The sequence below is a fragment of the Cebus imitator genome, unplaced genomic scaffold (genome assembly GCF_001604975.1).
Source record: "Cebus imitator isolate Cc_AM_T3 unplaced genomic scaffold, Cebus_imitator-1.0 Scaffold199, whole genome shotgun sequence".
NCBI lineage: Eukaryota > Metazoa > Chordata > Mammalia > Primates > Cebidae > Cebus > Cebus imitator.
Genome location: NW_016107514.1, coordinates 4,475,231 through 4,495,181, shown reverse-complemented (window position 1 = coordinate 4,495,181; position 19,951 = coordinate 4,475,231). Strand labels below are relative to the sequence as shown.

At 40.3% G+C, this 19,951-nt stretch overlaps 1 protein-coding gene across 1 annotated transcript in view; it reads right to left on the bottom strand.

The window, feature by feature from the left end:
- Positions 1 to 19,951, bottom strand: part of MFSD14A (major facilitator superfamily domain containing 14A) — a 55,376-nt gene that overhangs the window by 2,105 nt on the left and 33,320 nt on the right. Inside the window, exons 5-11 of the mRNA XM_017547624.2 lie at positions 18,965 to 19,079; positions 13,554 to 13,772; positions 13,172 to 13,285; positions 12,087 to 12,158; positions 3,999 to 4,111; positions 2,728 to 2,825; positions 556 to 719 (exon numbers count right to left, since the gene is read on the bottom strand). Coding sequence (XP_017403113.1) covers positions 556 to 719; positions 2,728 to 2,825; positions 3,999 to 4,111; positions 12,087 to 12,158; positions 13,172 to 13,285; positions 13,554 to 13,772; positions 18,965 to 19,079 — 895 coding nt within the window. The remainder of the gene's footprint in view (positions 1 to 555; positions 720 to 2,727; positions 2,826 to 3,998; positions 4,112 to 12,086; positions 12,159 to 13,171; positions 13,286 to 13,553; positions 13,773 to 18,964; positions 19,080 to 19,951) is intronic.

Genomic DNA, 19,951 nt, shown 5'->3' with positions numbered 1-19,951 from the left:
TGTTTTAGCCTAAAATTATATCATTCTTAGTAAAAGCTTACACTGCTGGTTTTGTGTGTAGCCCACTGTAGTCTTAGTGGGTTGGAAGATTAGGCAGAACTTTGCTAAGTAAACCAGGAAACTGATGAGCTGCTAATATTGCCTAAAATTATCAGCAGTGTTTGGCATTAATTTTCAGTTGAGAGGAGGGAGGTATAGCAAGCAAGTGAACAAAGGTATTTACCAGCACATAACTGACTTTTCATACAAAAGGCAGACTTAACATACGTAACTGTGATATTACAAAAGTTTCAAAAGAAAGACTAACAATATAGAGAAATGGTTTGTTACATATGCCATTGACAAACTAGATATTTAAAATTTTTCATTCTCAAGTGGAAAAAAAAATAACCAATTTCACAAGGTGGTAGATAGAAGAACACAGTCCCTTAAACTATGGTTTTTAAACATTTTATTCAGTCTCAAATAGAGTCTCACATAAAGCTTTTGTGACCAAGAACTGGTCTTAATCTAGCCAAGTGAACTATATAATTTTATCATGTGGATGAGAATTACCTGTTCAAAGTGGTGCTGAGGGCTTGTGTTTGTTCCCAAGTCTGTTCCTGTTATTGGCAATTCTTTAAGTTCCACATGGAATATGTAGAAAATGAATCCATAGAGGGCCGGTCCCAGACCATTGCATAATCCTCGAATTCCTGTTATCATTCCTTGAACGACACCTATATTGTTTAAAGAAATTACCACTTAGTAAAGTACTATTTTTTCCCTACCCTAGAACCAGTACAAATACGAAATCACAATCTAAAATCAAGGTTCTTATCAGACACTAGCAATTTATAGCAATGCCATTGAAAACTATTAATACTTAGAAGCTCTATAAAGTGTAATAAGCTGTCCTATGCAAACATGAGCTCAGATGTACCCATATATGGTCTAACATAGAAACAAGTGGGCAAAAGCACTTTATTTCCCTAGATTATAGCCTTCAAAACATGGCTGGTTAAATATCAGTCACGATTTCACAAGTACCAATGTTAAAACAACTCTGTCCTCAAGCAACTACTTAAGACTCCTTTTAGTCAAAAATAAAGTGGGGTGTCACCCAGGCTGGAGTGCAGTGGTGCAAACTGGGCTCACTGCAGCCTCAACTTCTGGGCTCCAATGATCCTCCTACCTCAGCCTCCCCCATAGTTGGGACTACAGGCTAATGCACCACGCACCACCATTCCTGGCTAATTTTTGTATTTTTTTTTTTGTAGAGATGAGGTCTCAGTTTGTTGCGTAGGCTGGTCTTGAACTCCTGGGCTCAAGGGGATCCTCCAGCCTTAGCCTACCAAAGTTGGGATTACAGGCATGAGCCCCTGTGTCCGGCCAATCACCCTTTTTTTTAAAGATGGAGTTTTGCTCTTGTTGCCCAGGCTGGAATGCAGTGGCACGATCTTGGCTTACAGCAACCTCCACCTCCTGGGTTCAAGCAATTCTCCTTCCTCAGCCTCTCGAGTAGCTGGGATTACAGGCATGTGCCACCACACCCAGCTAAATTTTTTTGTATTTTTTTTGTTAGTAGAGATGGGGTTTCATCATGTTGGCCAGGCTGATTTTGAATTCCTGACTTTAGGTGATCCACCCACCTTGGCCTCCCAAAGTGCTGGGATTACAGGCGTGAGCCAATCACACTGTTTTTATAGCATTTGATATTTGTTTCTCTCTCTTGGATCTTTAATTTAAAATGCAGCTTGCTTTGGCCATAGGCCTTTCGTTCCTCATTTATCAACCCAGTGATCATTGCCACTGTTTTGCAGTGCCCCTTTTCTCCTTATGACTAGACAAAACACATCCTTTTTAAAGAATTATTCTTCATCTGTTAGCATTCCAAGAATTAAATGTTCCCACACACACACACAAAAGCAGCATATGACATTAAAGATGTTTGCTGTGTTATATATCTTTAAATGACTGGAACTATAAGGCGTTTTTTTTTTTTTTTCTTTTTTTTTTTTTTTAAAGAGATGGGTGTCTTCATGTGTTGCCTAGGCTGGCTTCAAACACTTGACCTCAAGCAATCTTCCTGCCTCAGCTTCCCAGGTAGCTGGGACAACATTCATAAAAGGTCTATGAATATATCCCACAAGGTATCTAACACAACACAGCAAAAACTTAATGTTTAGTTAATATACTGTGGCCAGTATCATCAGTATATGTTTTTTTTGAGACACAGTCTCACACTGTCGTCCAAGTTGGAGTTCAGTGGTCTGATCTTGGCTCACTGCAACCTCCGCCTCTGAGGTTCAAGTGATCCTTCCACCTCAGCCTCGCAAGTAACGGTGACTACAGGCATGGGCCACCCTGCCCAGCTAATTTTTGCATTTTAGCAATGGGGTTTCTCCATGTTGCCCAGGCTGGTCTCCAACTCCTAAAATCAAGCAATCTGCCTGCTTCACCCTCCCAAAGTGTTGGGATTACAGCTATGAGCCACTGTGCCCAGCCTCATTAGTAAATTTTCTAAGAACAGAACAGATGGAGCCCCAAATTCTAAGTGAGAGAAAAGGGAATATCTATCTACCTAAGGGTAAATACCCTAGAATCTGCTTTTTCTGTTTACATCGAAAGCAATTTTAAAATCCTCTACCCTGAAGATACACTTATGTTTCAGTACCTAGGAGACAGAACACAGGATTAGAACATTCTGTACTTTTAAATAATTATCGCTGGTTCCTGTCAACTCACCTTGTTGATCAGCATCAGCAGTTCGTGAAACAAGTGCACTGACAGCTGGAAAGGTGATGCTAGACATGGCTGCCACTGCCCCAGCAGCCCACATCATCCTGTAATCAAAGCAGCAAAGCAAAAACAGTAAATTCTTCTCCACTGTACCTGAAAGTCACACTACATACTTAAGTAATTATGTATGTGAAATGGCTGTAGTAGAAGAAAAGGAGAACTAAACTTGCTTACTAGGTGACTACGGACAAGTCACTTAACAATCTAACCCTGTACAAAGACAGTAACTTAATTCACAAGAGTGCTGTGAGAGTATAATGTAAAATAGACCTATCATGTTCCAAACTGAAAAATGTGCTGGGTATTATTTCTATAGGCAGTTGAGAGGTTATACTGAGGATAATGTATAATACAGACGAAGAAACAACATCAAATATTTCCAAACACATGAAGCCAAAGTCTTCAGCAAAGTTGTTATGGATTTGTGATTCAGTGTGAAGATATCGCTGATTTGATCTAATCCTTATAGTAAGGAACAAGTAACTTGGATGCCCCTGGCTTGATGTTTACAAGAAATGTTTAGGTAATTTCAATTTTGAGCACCTCTTTGCAAAAGCTAGTCTGGAGAACAAATCATCACACTCTTGATGCTTACTCATATCCAAGTCCAAACAGAGATGAGGCAGTCAAAGTTGTTTAAAATATTAGTGCAAATCCTGGGAGTTCAGTCCCATAACTGAGCACAATAATACTATCTATGTGGGCAGCCTGACAACAGCATCTCTACTCAACTACCCTGCAGGAAACCAGACTGCTAAGAAAAGCGGAGACAGAGCATGAGGCCGGCACCAAAATAACTGGATTTTTTTCACTTCTAGTTTGCTATCAGTAATGATCCCTGGTTATACAATCTTTTTTTTTCCTAACCAGAAAAATAAAAAATGTAAATAACTTTCAGGGCCTTGTTGCTATGGGATTAAATACTTTTTCCTACTAATGGACTGATTTAGATTAAATGCTCCTTAAAGATTCAAAAGCTGTATAATCTCATTCAAAAATTCAGCCTGTCACTTAGCTATAAAAGGTCACCTTTTAAATCCTCAAGCCATTCTAGAATATATAAATATACAAGTGGCAGACTTACATTAGACACATTTTGAAAGATAAAAAGCATAGTATGAGACAGATTATAGTCTATCCCTCAGTTGAGAAGCAAATAAAAACAGAAGGGCTAACACCAAAATTAAGAATGTTAACATTAAAATATTTATACTTACCAAGGTTCTGAACCAAAGCCATACCATGCCAATTGTAATATTTGAAATCCTAGACCCAGTAAAATGGTGTTCTTATTTCCAATTGACCTCATAAGTAAACTCAAAACTATGGTCTGAAAAAAAAAAAAAAAAAAAAAAAAGATTTATCAGAATAAAGTTTTTACAAGTGACTTCTTTCAATCTGTACTATAAAAGGACTTGGTACTTTTCTACAATTTGGTTGATTTTCAGCAACAATTGCCCTGAATATGTCAGATCACTGGTCCAGGTCACATAAGCAGATGAAAACTCCCTCTCCTGACACAGATCCAGACTGAGACAAGAATTCAAAAACTGAAAGATAAAACTTTCTACTCAGTACATTTCTACTGAGGACCACTTAAATCAGTAGTTGAAAATGGTAGGGTCAAAAGTTCTAATTAATGATTTGGAGATCCCCATTATATAACAGCCTTAAAAAAGCTTCTTTAGGTCCAAGTTAGTCTAAAATGTTTATTTCCACAAGTAAATAAAAACTGACATCAAACAATGAGTACTCACATGTTATTTACCTAAGTTAATCTACTGATGAAACCATGATTTTTTAAAAACAATAAATAAATAAGTTTGATTTGGGAGAAATACAGTATACCAATTAACAGCAGACTCTGGAAAAACAGCCTGGATCATAATCTTGGCTTTGTGTGGCTCTGAGCAAGTCACTTCACTTTGAGCCTCACTTTTGTGTCTTTCCAAATGGGGACAACACCACCTATTTCAAAACCTTTGTCATGTGAATTAAATGAGATACATTTACATAAAGTTCTTAGAATTGTGCCTGACAATAGTTAGCGGTTAATAAACAATATTACCAGTAGGTAGGTTTTCTTGTGCTTCCCTTTTCTTTCAAAGTTAACAGAAATTCACAGTGATTTGGGAACATTAGAAATTTTTTTTTTTTTGCTATTCTAACTAAAAATTTTTAAAATACAACATAAGACAGTAAGTCCATAGACAAAGAAGTAAAAGTAATTCAGGAAGTCACTATTTTATGATGGGCTGGCACTTTAAAACTCATAAAATGTAAACTTAGAATTCTTTAAATTGAGATACCCATTTAAGAATTTCATCACAAATATGCCAGTGAAAAGCAAATGATTCTTTCAAAGATTTTTGAGCAATTAGAACTCATAGCTTTCTTCTCTAAGACTTTCACTTAAATCACGTGATTATAAGACCGAGTTCCACAAGGCATGGCTCCCTCGTAGAATTATATTCTTCACCAACCAAACCAGAAAAGGGAACTTGCCCAGAGCCAGCAGTCAGCTGAGAAAAACTTCAACTGAAAGAAACCCTTAGGCCAGGCACAGTGGCTCACATCTGCAATTCCTGCACTTTGGGGGACTGAGGCGGGAGGACTGCTTGAGCCCAGGAGTTGGAGACCAGCCTAAACAACATACAGAGACCCCACCTCTACAAAAAAAATTGAAAAATTAGGCTGGTGGCACAAACCTATCATCCCAGCTACTCAGAAGGCTGAGTCCAGAGGATCACTTGAGCCCAGGAGGTCAAGGCTGCAGTGAGCCATGGTCGCACCACTACACTCCAGCCTGGGTGACAGAAAAAGACCATCTCAAAAAAAAAAAAAAAAGAAACATCTGTTCACCCTTTCACTCCCAAGCTAGTATTTTCTGGTATGATAAGTATTCTAAATATTTTCCATTTTTATTGCCCCCAATCAAATGTAACCTGTATGATAATCTTACTTTCTTCTGATGTAAGCATGTAAGTAAATAACATGCTTAACATGGCTTGTGGGTGGTGGCCAATATTACAAAAATAATCAGAAGATCAGAAATGATTAGAATTCTGATTAGGGTTAGAAATGATTGCAAATGATTTTATTTGTGGAATATATCAGAGCCTGACTTCAATTAATTATGAAAAAGAGTAAGTATACCCAAACCTCTGTGGCCTCGAACTGTCTGAGAACAAGGAACTATAATGCAAAGTTGAATAACTTTACTTTTAAGAACATCCCGGGGCAAAGGTAGCACTTTCATCTAAAAAGCTGTGATTCTTTATATGGCTCTAGGAACTCACAGAGCAGAAAACATTTGTTCTCATCATTCACTGAGATGATGATGAGCATGACAAGGAAGAAATACTGTTAAAAAATAGATTTCACTTATGATGAAATCCCTGGCACTTCAGCCACAAGGGGCAGTGAGGATGGCTGAGCATCAACTCCTAGTTCAGTGGGAACAGGGGGCATGGGCCAGCTGTGTATACCCTGGAGCAAGCCTTCTTTCCGAAATGCTGGTCTAAGAAAGCTGACACTTCTCAGGCACAGATCATGAATATTACCAAAAAGTGCTTATAAAATGCAGTCATCTCACAGCCCTTCAACCAACCCATCTAGCCAGTAAGTAGCTTTTTTTTTTTTTTTTTTAATTGACATGGAGTCTCACTCTGTCGCCCAGGCTGGAGTACAGTGGCACAATATCGGCTCACTGCAACCTCCGCCTCCCAGGTTCAAGCGATTCTCCTGCCTCAGCCTCCTGAGTAGCTGGGATTACAGGTGCGTGCCACCATGCCTGATTAATTTTTGTATTTTTAGTAGAGACGGGGTTTCACCATGTTGGTCAGGCTGGTCTCAAACTCCTGACCTTGTCATCTGCCCACCCTGGCTTCCCAAAGTTCTGGGATTACAGGTGTGCGCCACCGCACCCAGCCTGCCAGTAATTATTTAGTTACAGAAATCAGTTATCTTTCTCTTTGTGTACTTATTTACAGAAATCAGTATCTTTCTTTGTTCTCAAAGAATAAATCCCAGTTCAATAAAAAAGGCTGAGAATGCATTACTAGCCCCATTTCCATTTTATAGATGAGATTAACTGGAGAATATATTTTCTCTTCTTTTTTGAGACAGAGTTTTACTCTTGTTCCCCAGGCTGGAGTGCAGTGGCGCAATGTTGGCTCACTGCAACCTCCACCTCCCAGGTTCAAGAGATTCTCCTGCCACAGCCTCCTGAGTAGTTATTACAGGCACACACCACCACGCCCAGCTGATTTTTTTTTTTTTTGTATTTTTAGTAGACATATGGTTTCACCATGTTGGCCAGGCTGTCCTCAAACTCCTGACCTCAGGTGATCTACCCGCCTCGGCCTCCCAAAGTGCTGGGATTATGGGCATGAGCCACTGTGCCCAGCCATATAAACAGTGTTCTTGAACAGAAAAAAAAATTTGGTGTCCCTTAATTTAACTCTCATTTTGAAGGTAAGAGCACTGAGTCCCAAAGGTTAAATGACTTAAGCAAGATGACACAGCTGATTAGCAGCTAAGCTAACACTAATAGCAGCTTTGGTTAGTCTGATATTTGCCAAATTCCTATTAAGACCAACTCTTTTTCTTGGCCTGAAGACACACGGGTAAGTCAAAGTACCCATCAACACATGGACTACCTTCTAGTGGAGGAAAGACGGATATGAGCCTGCTTATTTAACAAGATATTCCAGGTTAACAAGATACTCCAAACTGCCATGAACAAAATAAAATAAGGTAGTGTGATGGAGATGCTGCTTGAACCAGGATCCAGGGAAGGCCCTTCTGAAGTGAGAGCTGAATAAGGGGAAAGAGGTTAGGTGAAGACCTGGGGAAAGAAACACTCCATACAAGGCTGACAGCAAGTGCAAAGGGCCTAGACTGGCATGGAACATATTCAACTATGTGGAGAGTGGAGGAAAATAGTCTGGATTTTATTCTGGTTGCAAAGGAAAGTGACTTTTAAATAGGTAAGATGCAATTCAATTTCCATTTTACAAAAATTAGTCTGCCAAGTGCAGAATGAGCTACAGTGAGGCAAGATGGAAGCAGAGAGACCAGATGGAGGATACGGCCTCAGCTCAGATTGGGTTCCTACTAATGGAGAACATCAGAAATGCTCCGATTCAAGCTATAACTTGGAGACAGAGGTGCTAGGAACTATCATTTGATGGGCTGAATGTAGGCTAAGGAGAAAGGATTCATGAATGTCAGCAAGGTTTCTGGCCCCCAAAACCAAGTGCTGATGATGTCACTAAATGAGATGAGGAGCATGGGGGTGGCCGGCACGGATGGAACCCAGATTTTAGTTTTGGCCATGTTAAAGGCTGAAATACCCAGCTAATGTGTCAAACAGGAGCTCAGGGACTGAACTGGAGGTGTAAGTCTGGAAGTCACCCCCATAGAGAGGGCTAGACAGAAAAGCACTGAGAAAAAAGAAATGTGTAGAACTATATCGATGTTCTCATGTAAACACCTACTTAGTGCAAGCGTTAGGAACTCATAGACCTATTGGTGCCCAGGAAGTAATGGGGCCGATGGCAAAGAAAGAAAAGGTTCCAAAGGGGACAGCAACTACTTGGCTCTCGCTGGAAGGTTGGCCCACACCTGGTTACCAGATCTAATCATTTTGGGGGAGAAGCTACATAACCATACTTTCACATGACACTTTCCAATTGTTAAGTGCTAATTAAACTAATTTTTAAAGGTGTTTTAACATTATAGAAAAAACCAATGACCTTTAGTACCTCTTGGGGCATAGGCAGTTCAGGGTACTAGGGTGACAAAGATGAGTATGATACAATCCTGACCTCATGATCTACTCAGAGGTCTGCTGGAGCTCACAAACTAAGGCAATAAACAGAAAATCTATATACCACAGTATATTCTGTACAATAATAGAAATATGCCCATATTAGCATGGGGACCCAGAAAAGGGATACTCAGGGTGGGGCAGAAGGAGGCAGAAAGATAGCAGGAATAAAAGCACATGGGTAAGAAATAAAGCAAACAGAGGCATAAATGGAGAGCTATTAGCAGCTCCGTGCTACTGGAGAGGAGGGAGAAATACATTGGTCTTTCAGTGATTTAGGAGGTCAACAGGGGACAAGTCATTCTCAGTTTATTTCTGCATAAACAAGAATACAAGATCATTCTTCTACCTTTGAGGCTATACATGTACTAACGTAGTTCGTATGTAATGATACAAAATGTTAATTCTTACTTCTACATAAGCACCAAATCCCAAATGGTCACTTAAGGACCTTGTTGCTCATGGACTGTGTCTATGCTGTGTCAGCAATGGTATTGTGGAGGGTTGCATGCGCCTTTGCGATCTTACTGCCTTCAGGGCTCTGCTGCTGCACTGATCTTATCTACACAAATCCAACTACACCCCTCTCCTTTATTTACCTGTCTGTCCTACCAGATTCTGCACTCTCAGAGGCTTTCAGCGTAACCTTGTGCCAGATGCCATCTGTCAAACAGGGGAAAAACACCCTCAAAAGCAACTTCCACTCATCACTGAGTCTCCAGTGTCACTGACTACATTTATTAGATGCATGTATTTCCCATGGCCATTTATGTAAGAAACAGAACTTAAGATCTCATAGCTATCAATCTCTTACACATCATTACAGTGTTAGTCTGCTCTCTTCATTTAAAGCTCAAACAAAATGTTAGCAAATCTAATCTTAGCAATGTATGAAAAAAGATACTCATGACCAGGTTGATCATATCTATTGCAAGGTCAGGTTAACATTTGATAATTCATCAAGTTGTACACTTACTAACTGTGTATTTCCCTTTGTGTTATACTTCAAAAACTTTTTTTTTTTTTTTGAGACAACATCTCACTCTGTTGCCCAAATTGGAGTACCATGGCACAACTGTGGCTCACTGCACCCTTGACCTCCCAGGCTCAAGCAATCCTCCCATCTCAGCTTCCTGAGTGGCTGGGACTACAGACACATACCACCACACTGGGCTATTTTATTTTATTATTTTATTTTTGGTAGAGATGGGGTTTTACCAAGTTACTTGAACTGGTCTTGGACTCCTGGGCTCAAGTGGTCTCCCCACCTTGGCCACCCAAAGTGCTGGGATTACAGACATAAACCACTGCACCTGGCCTCAAAAACGGTTTTTTTTTTAATCTTTAATTTTTTGTAGACAGAGTTCGCTCTTGTGGCCCAGGCTGGAGTGCAATGGTGCAATCTCGGCTCACTGCAACCTCTGCCTCCTGGGTTCAAACAATTCTCCTGCCCCCGCCTCCCAAGTAGCTGGGATTACAGGTATATGCCACCATGCCCGGCTAGTTTTTTGTATTTAGTAGACACAGGATTTCACCATGTTGGTCAGGCTGTCTCTAACTCCTGACCTCAGGAGATCCACCTGCCTTGGCCTCCCACAGTGTTGGGGATTACAGGTGTGAGCCACGGCGCCCAGCCAAAAACCTTTATTAAAGTCATTTTCATATAAACACTACAGTACATTTTCCTCCTAATTTGAAGAGCACTTTTCTCATGGCTAGGAATGAATATTTAAATGCACTGTTTTTCCAGATTGAAGTTTTTCAGGACAAACCTGAAGTCAGAACTAGTGCTAATACTCAACACTATGTATATGTATGTGCAGAGGCTTGGGGAGGCATATGGGATTTAAAGTTGAAATTTGTTGCTAAACCCACCAAAACAGAATGAATCATGAGATCTGCAGAAGGAATCCTACTCAAGAAATGGTGAACCAGGCCGGGCGCGGTGGCTCAAGCCTGTAATCCCAGCACTGTGGGAGGCCGAGGCGGGTGGATCATGAAGTCAAGAGATCGAGACCATCCTGGTCAACATGGTGAAACCCCGTTTCTACTAAAAATACAAAAAATTAGCTGGGCATGGTGGCGTGTGGCTGTAATCTCAGCGATTCAGGAGACTGGGGCAGGAGAATTGCCTGAACCCGGGAAGCGGAGGTTACAGTGAGCCGAGATCGCGCCATTGCACTCCAGCCTGGGTAACGAGAGCGAAACTCCGTCTCAANAAAAAAAAAAAAAAAAAAAAAAAAAAAAAAAAAAAAAAAAAAAAAAAAAAAAAAAAAATGGTGAACCATCCAACAGTAATCAATTAAAAACACCCTAGAATAAAACCAAGTTGTAATCTAGTAGATTACATCTAAGGTGAGAAAAAGTATTAACTTAGGCTAGATCATCTTTGTAGAATCTCAGAAACGAAAAGCCAAATAGCAAGAAAGCGGTGGGCTCTTTCACAGAAAGGAGGAAGATGTTCTGTGATGTGAGAGAATTATGGTCACTGGAGAAAAATAGTATTTTTATTGTTAAACAGAAGTAGTTTGGAAACCAGAATGAAATATCTCCTCAGAAAATCCAAATTCCTGTGTTGATTAATATCTTAATATCCCACTATTTACCAATTGGGCTTCCAAGACACACACTTTCATGTCATTATGTTGCTCAAAACTCTCCAATGACTTCCTATCTAACTCAAGTCTTATGAGGACCTGTAAGCCCCACATGATCTGGTCCCTCACTACCTCCTGGACTTCATTTTCTAAGATGCTCTCAACTGTTCACTCAACCAGAGCCACACTGGATCCCTGCTAATTCTTACACATGCCAGCTACAGTCTCTCCTCAGAATTTTGCTTGTACTGTTTAGAATTCTCTTCTTTCAGATAATCCTACAGCTTGCTCTTCATACCTTTGGGTCTCTGCTCAACTGTCACCTTGCATTAGCAAGGTCTTCCCAACCATGCCTCCTATGCCCGAAGACCTTTCCCCCAAGTCACTCTCTATATGCCCCTTAGCTTTTTTCTCTGTAGTTCTCAACACACTGATATGTTTACATCGATGTTTTTACTTTCTGTCTTATCCCACCAGAAATGTGGAATAAAAACTCTCCAAGAGTGGAATTTAGTTAAGTTCACTGTTATATCCCCCTTGCCTGACACATGGTAGGTATTCAATAAATATTTGCTGAATGAGTGAATAAACAGAACAAGGACTAACAGACATGAAATTTCTAACTTAATCTAGGCATATATCCTAGTATACATCAATAAACTAGCTTTTATGTTTACATATCATGTATTAGTATGTGTCTATCCCAAAAATCTGATCAACACTAGCTATACAAACAAATTGAATCTCTGAACCTATCGACCTTAGACTCCTCACTTAGGTAACTCCACTAAGATGTTATCACTGTATGAGGTCCCAGTTTGGATGGCCAGCCAAGGTCACTCTGTGACATCACTCTAACTAAAAAAGAAACTCACCTGTGCAATAATGGAAAGAATGCCAAGGACTGCTATAAATGCTGCAACACTTTCTGGAGAAAATTTCATTATCTAGAAGGGCATCCAGAAAAAGTAACAATGAATACAAATGTATACCAGATAGAATACTAATGCAACTACCTATATATTAACATTAAATGGGTCAGAAAAAAATAAATGTAAGTCATTTATAAACAAAGAATTATTCGGAGGAAATACAACAAATCTTAACATACTAAAAATGCCTACTTATCCATGGTGGGTCCCTCAATGTGAATATACTAAACTGGAGATACTTACTGAGAACTCAGAATCATTTTACAAATAAATATTGCAGTATTTTGTGCTTTTTTGTATGTATTGGTTGAAGGCTTGATCTCTGTCTAGTGAGACTAGTGTCAAGGAGAAAAATTGTTTTTGCTCTCATTTTGGCTAGCTGCTCTAACTTACATATGCTCTAAATCACAAAGAAGCTGGGGCAGGTGAAGGGGTTAAATCATCCCATCACTTCTATAACCAGCAAACTCAAACCACCTGTGTGGATGGGGAAAACTGTCTTTCTGCCTAAGCCAAATATCTTAATATACCAAATACCCCCATAAGAAATGCATAAGGAACATCAGCCACACTGAACAGGAGGTTAAGTCTAGTGGACTAAATGGCATTCTTTTATTATTTTTTTTTTTTTAGACGGAGTTTTGCTCTAGTTGCTCAGGCTGGAGTACAATGATGCAATCTCAGCTCACTGCAGCCTCTGCCTCCTGGATTCAAGTGATTCTCCTACCTCAGCCTCCCGAGTAGCTTGGATTATAGGCACCTGTCACCACGCCCAGCTAATTTTTTGTATTTTTAGTAGAGATGGGGTTCTGCCATGTTCACCAGGCTGACCTCGAACTCCTGTCCTCAAGTGATCTGCCCACCTTGGCGTCCCAAACTACTGAGATTACAGGCATAAGCCAGTGCGCCTAGCCCAGTGATATTCATTTTTAAAGGTCACTGCTATTATAGTTCTCTCAAGGGTAAATATTTTTATTAAAGCACTAGACAATAAAGGAAAAGTCCACCTTAGTGGAAGAGGATTTTACCTGTCTGAGGTATAAAAAAAAGCTGGAATATTGGCCTGCCTCGGGTAGGTAGGAGAGAAACACCGTAATGCAGATCAGCAGCACTATGGAATCTTGGCCCACTTTTTTTAAGGACTAGAACAAGAAAAAGACTGATTGATATAAGGTTTACATCAAAACCACTGAACTATTCATAAGAGTACACAGAGATTCCTTTTGGCAGCGTTCACATAGACAACTAGTTGTCCTTTTTAGTTTATTTTATCCTCCCCAAACTATTCTGAAAAGTATTTCAAAATGTTAAGAGAAAAACCCAAGATGTTTTCCCAAAAGTAATAATATTAATGCTGCACTGAATGATGCATTTTTTTTTATCAAGGAGAAAGGAAAAATATAAACTTACGGCAAAAGGGTCAGCTTGTTCCCAGGAAATGGGGGCTCCCCAGGATGCTGGCCGCATTTTCTCAGGCAACGACTCTGGCACAGCAACAAGGATAAAACAAATATCCAGCAAAGCTATTGCTGTAGCTAAGACCACCACCAAGCTGTCCCCGTACACTCGTCCAAGGTAAGCTCCAATTGCAGGACTGGTGACTAAACTTGCAGCAAATGTTGCTGAAACCTGCAATAAATTAAGTATAGACAGAGATTAGTCAGGCTACCTTTTTACTTCAACACCACATAACTTCTTTCATAATCTTGATTTATGTCAGATCTTCTGTTGCACATCCTCCCTTTTCTCTTCCTACCTGTGCCACTTAGCTTTTTTTTTTCTGGGGTGGGGAGGACTGGGTCTCACACTGCTGCCCAGGCTGGAGTGCAGTGGTGCCATCACAGCTCACTATAGCCTTGCCCTTTCAGGTTCAAGACCTCTTCCTGCCCAAAGATCTCCTGATGGGGTTACCGGCTTATGCCACCATGCCCAGCTAATTTTGTTTATCTTTTGCAGAGATGGAAGTCTCACTATGTTGCCCAGGCTAGTCTTGAACTCCTGAGTTCAAGCGATCCTCCCATCTCAACCTCCCAAAGTGCTGGGGGTACAGGTCTGAGACATCAAGCCTGGCTGCACTTTTCTTATACTCTTTCCTTTGACAGGAAAAGTAAAGAATTAGATTCTTGCCTAAAAAACAGCCTGGGCAACATGGAGAAATCCTGTCTCTACCCAAAAAAAGTAGAAAAATTAGCTGGGCATGGTGGCATGCACCTGTAGTGCCAGCTATTCCGGAGGCTTAGGTGGCAGAATTCCTTTGAGCCAGGAAGGTGGAGGTTGCAGAGAGCCATGACAGCACCACTGCACTCCAGCCAGGGTGACAGAGTGAGACCCTATCTCAAAAACAAAATAAATGACAGCCTCTCAAGACACGGTCTTCCAACTTTCTAAGCCTTGGAACACTCTGTTCCAATAAATCCTACTGGTAAATTCATAGGTAAAACAGATTTTTTAAAAAGACCGGGGGTGGTGGCTCATGCCTGTAATCTCGGCACTTGGGAGGCCCAGGTGGGAGGACTGCTTGAAGCCAGAAGTTTGTGACCAGCCTGGGCAACACAGCGAGCCCCTGCCTCTATTTAAATTTAACTCTTTTAGTTGGGAAGGGTTGAAGGCCTGGGCACTGTACAAATTCCTCTGCTTGACTGCCAGTCATACTAGTCCTTAGGGGAAGGGTGTCCAATCTTTTGGCTTCCCTGGGCCACATCAGAAGAACTGTCTTGGGCCACATATAAAATACACTAACACTAATGACAGCTGATGAGCTTAAAGAAAAAAAAAACCTCATAATGTTTTAAGAAATTTTATGAATTTCTATTGGGCTACATGTGAGGCCTGTGGGCCACGGATTAGACAAGCTTGGTTTAGAGCATCTCCATAAACCCTTAAGTGCTCTCTGTGAAAGGACTATAAAACCCATTGCTCTAAGGAAATCCAATTTCATTGTGACTTTTCCAATATTAAAATTAAATGAACTTTTATCTTGATACATACTTAAGGGCTAGCTGGAATAAAGCTTAAAGACTTTGAGGTTCCTCTTCTCATCAACAATATGTTAAGCCCTGGAAGAAATCTGACCTTGGTAATCGTTTTAGTGGGCAGGGTTGGGAAGAATGAAATCACAGATAAATTAAGAACATCTCTAAAACTCTGAGAAAGTCTATTTAAGCTTGGTAAAGATGAAGATTAAAGTTGAAAGGATCTAAGTAGAGCAAACCTGTTAACCTCAGACATATCTGGCCTACTGGACAAACAGCCTACAAATTAGCAGATGTGACATCAGGTAACACTTCATAAAAACAGCACTTAGTCAGGGGCAGTGGCACGGGCCTGTAATCCCAGCTACTCCTGAGGCTGAGGTGGGAGGATCACTTGAGCACAAGAGTGAGTCCAGTCCGGGCAACACAGTAACACCCTGTCTGGAAAGAAAAGAGGAAAGGAAAAAGGAAAGGAAAGAAAAGGGTAAAGGGAAGAAGAAAGGGGAAAGAAGAGGAGAGACGAGAAAAGAAGAGGAAAGGGGAAGGAGAAAGGAAAATTGGAAGGGAAAGGGTAAAAAAAAGGAAACAGGTAAGGAAAGGGGGAAGGGAAAAGGAAAGAAAAAGAAAAATGGGAAAAGGACAGGAAAGGAAGAAGGGGGACGAGAAGGGAAAGGGGAAGAGGAAGGGAACGAGAAAGGAAGTGAGAAAAAAGAAAAAAGGAAAGGAGAAGGGAAAGAAAGGAAAAGGAAAGGAGAAGGGAAAGAAAGGAAAAAGGACCACACTCTTTCAGAGCGTAATTAGAGATTAATATTGGAACTTTATTCTGCTTCTGTGCCATTTTCAACTTTTGGATGGAGAACTTAAACTTCTTAAGAATGCTTACGTGCAACTCTATTGCTTAAGACAAGCAAATCAATTTTCAAAGGTCAATTATTTTAACAAATACATCAAATTCTAGTAATTTCAAACATTTAGCTATCAATCAAAATGTCCATCAACTGGTGAATGAACAAGCAAAATATGTTATATCCCAAACAATGGAATATGCTACACAGCAAGCAAAAAACAAACAACACTGGCCAGATGCGGTGGCTCACACCTGTAATTCCAGCACTTTGGGAGGCTGAGACAGGCGGATCACTTCAGTTCAGGAGTTTGAGACCACCCTGGGCAACATGGTGAAACTCTGTCACTACAAAAAATACAAAAATTAGTAGTTCCAGCTACTTGGGAGGCTGAGGTGGAGGATCACTTGAGCCAGAAAGGTAGAGGGAGACAGAGGCTACAGTGAGCTGTAATGGCACCACAGCACTCCAGCGTGGGCAAAAGAGTAAGCGAGACCCTGTCTCAAAAAGAAAAAATTAGCTGGGCATGGTGGCTCATGCCTGTGGTCCCAGCTACTTCGGAGGCTGAGGCAGGAGAATTGCTTGAGCCCAAGGAAGCCAAGTCTTCAATGAGCTGTGATCATGCCATTGCACTCCAGCCTGGGTGACAGAGCAGGACCCTGCCTCAAAAAAAGAGAAAAGCAGAACCTACTCATCTATAGTATCAACATGATAAATCTCAAAAGATTATGCTAAATGAAAGAAGCTAGAAACAAAAGATGTTTGTAATATGAAATTTCTAGGAAAGGCAAAAGCATGGTGACAGAAGCTAAACTGTTGGTTGCTTGGGGTCAGAGGTGAGCATGGAGATGGATGGCAAACAGGGCTGAGGGAACACTTGGGGCTGATGGAAATGTTCTATAACTGGGTTGTGGTGGTTTTTTTCTAAGTGGTATTTAATATATCCACATGTGGTGGCTATTTTGTTATTGCAGCCCTAGGTGTGGTTTCAAAGGGATCCAGATCTCAGCAGAGCTCTGGCACAAGTGTGGGGAAAGGATCACTGAAGACATTTGAAGGCATTTACAGAGATCACATTTGCGACACAGTGAGCAAAGTCGGAGTACAAGTGTTTCATGTCATTTCCCTTCTCCTCAGTTCTCCCCATTTGGTAGCCATTTCATTCTGCTCAGAAAGAAAGATCACAAATGTCACCTCCCACCCCCCACCCCCTTTTTTTGAGACAGGGTCTTGCTCTGTGGCTTATACTGGAGTGCAGTGGTGCGATCACGGCTCACTGCAGCCTCAACCTCTCAGGGTCAAGTGATCCTCTCCCCTAAGACTCCTAAGTAGCTGGGACTACAGGTGCACACCACCACACTAGCTAATTTTTAAAGTTTCCGCAGAGACGGGGTCTCACTATGTAGCCCAGGCCAGTCTTGAACTCCTGGGTTAAGTACTCCTCCTGCCTCAGCCTCCGAAAGTGCAGGGATTACAAACCACTGCGCTTGGCCCCTCCAAGATTTTTTAAGAGACAGGGTGTCAACTCTGTACCCCAGGCTGGAGCGTAGCGGCATGATCATAGCTCATTGCAGCCTCAAACTCCTGGCCTCAAGCAATCCTCCTGCCTTGGCCTCCCAAACTGGTGGTATTACAGGCACATGCCACTGTGCCCAGTCACCTCTCCCCCTTTTATCTGCATCCATATTATTTCTAGAAGATTTAAGTTTATTAGTTTTTGCCAGAACAACATGCCTTTAATACACAGAGCCTCCAGATCAAAAATTGCCAATTTCAAAGTTTGGCTATGGGAAAATAAATTACTTCAGTCAAAAAAAAAAAAAACAAAAAAAAAGCCCAAACTGACACTGGATCATGGTGTTGTTTGCACAACTGTATAAATTTACTAAAATTCACTGAATTATACTCATAAAATGGATAAATTTTATGGTATGCAAACTATAGCTTAGACTGTTTTTTAAAATCCTGGCTATCATCAGCCTCATATCATTTAATGTTCCAAGTTTACAACTGAAATCATTAGTTCTTTTTCTTTTTACTTTTTTTTTTTTAAACAGAGATAAGGTTTCACCATGTTGCCAGGCTGGCGGATCTCAAGTGATCCGCCTGGCTCAGCCTCCCAAAGTGCTGAGATTACAGGTGTGAGTCACTGAACAGGCCAGAAGTCATTAGTTTTTTTCCTAAGTTTCTCCCTATAGGTGTTTCCTCCCCCAAAATCTCATGATTCTTTGTTATAATGTCCTTTGAATCAGAAATCAGTCCCTTTTAAAACTAAGATTCAACCCGACACAATATTCAGTCCTTATTTATCAAAAGGTACTTGTCCTGTATTTACCGAAACACATCACTGTCCTATTTTCTGGCTATTCAATAATGATCTATTACTGTGCCTATAGGAGTCATCCTATTACTAGGCTTTTTTCTTTTAATTCCTAGATTTGATAGATGACAGGGATTATACTGTCATTATTTATTTTACCAAAACTGTTCAGGAGTTGGCAAACTACCACTTATGGCTCAAATCTGGCTAAGTGGGTCTTATGTTTTTAAAGAGTTTATAAACATAAATACACATGTAAAAACAAAAGAATGAGAAAGAGACTACACATGGCCCACAAAGCCACAAAAAAGGGCTTGCTGCTGCCTGAGCTAGATGTTGTATTTTTATTAGGCATTAAATATGAGTAGTAATTTTTTTTAACACAAGACATATTAAATAATTCTTATTTTTAGGATTCCGTTAAAAAGAACTCTATAATAAAATATACTATAATTTCAATTCTGACATGTGACTTATACTTTCTGAATGGAAAGTATCTAAACTTACATAGCCCCTCGTACTGCAAAAGAAATTTTACATGTCGTCTAATGAATGGCTTTACTACAAAACACACTTTATGCAAAAATCTTGTAATGTAAAGGATTGCACTCCCTATAATAATATATACCTTAAAAACACGGCATTTCTCAGAAGATAGAAAAGGTATAGAATAAACATACATACCAGTCCATAAGCCATACTTCTTTCATGCTCCTGGGTTATATCTGCTACGTATGCAAATACCACAGAGAAAGTCACTGCAAAAACCCCAGAAACAGAAATAACAGCAAAGTACCACCTAGGAATGAAAGATAAAAAGAAATAGAGCAATTACCATTATTTTAATCTTCTTTCATTTTTCTAAGTTAATTAAGAGTAAGAACAGCTAATTTCAATCAACAGCTTACTAGAACAGCTCATGGATTAACTCTTCCATAAATCATAAGCCATAGATACTATGAAAACACAGGGCTAGAGGAGCCCTTCAACAGCAGCTCAGCTACTATACAGCAATACTTAAAATTAGATAATGTATTCAGGCAAATCTTTTAACCAACTGTTGAATTGTTAAGTGGTTTTGTTTTTTCTACCAAAAATAACAACAAATTAAAGTCTATTATAATCCATCCATTACTGTTTTTCACCACAACACTAGGTAAAAAACAAAATCCAGTAAACAAGACTGAGGAACAAGTTTCTTCATATTTATTCTGAGCCTATATATAGAAACTAGATGTTTTCCGTAAGTTATCTTTAGCTTTCCAAATGCTGGCAATACAAATAACTCAGTTTCACACAGAAAAAACCTATATGGCAGTGTTCAGTGTTCATAAAACTGAGAATAGACAGTTACTATAAAGAGTAAACAAAAGATATTTTAAAAAGCAGGCTGGGCGCAGTGGCTGACATCTGTAATCCCAGCACTGTGGGAGGCTGAGGTGGGCAGATCACCTGAAGTCAGGAGTTCGAGACCAGCCTAACCAACATGGAGAAACCCCCGTCTCTACTAAAAATATAAAATTAGCCTGGCATGGTGATGCATGCCTGTAATCCCAGCTAGTAAGGAGGCTGAGACAGGAGAATCGCTTGAACCCAGGAGCAGAGGTTGCAGTGAGCCAAGATCATGCCATTGTACTCTAGCCTGGGCAACAAGAGCAAAACTCCATCTCA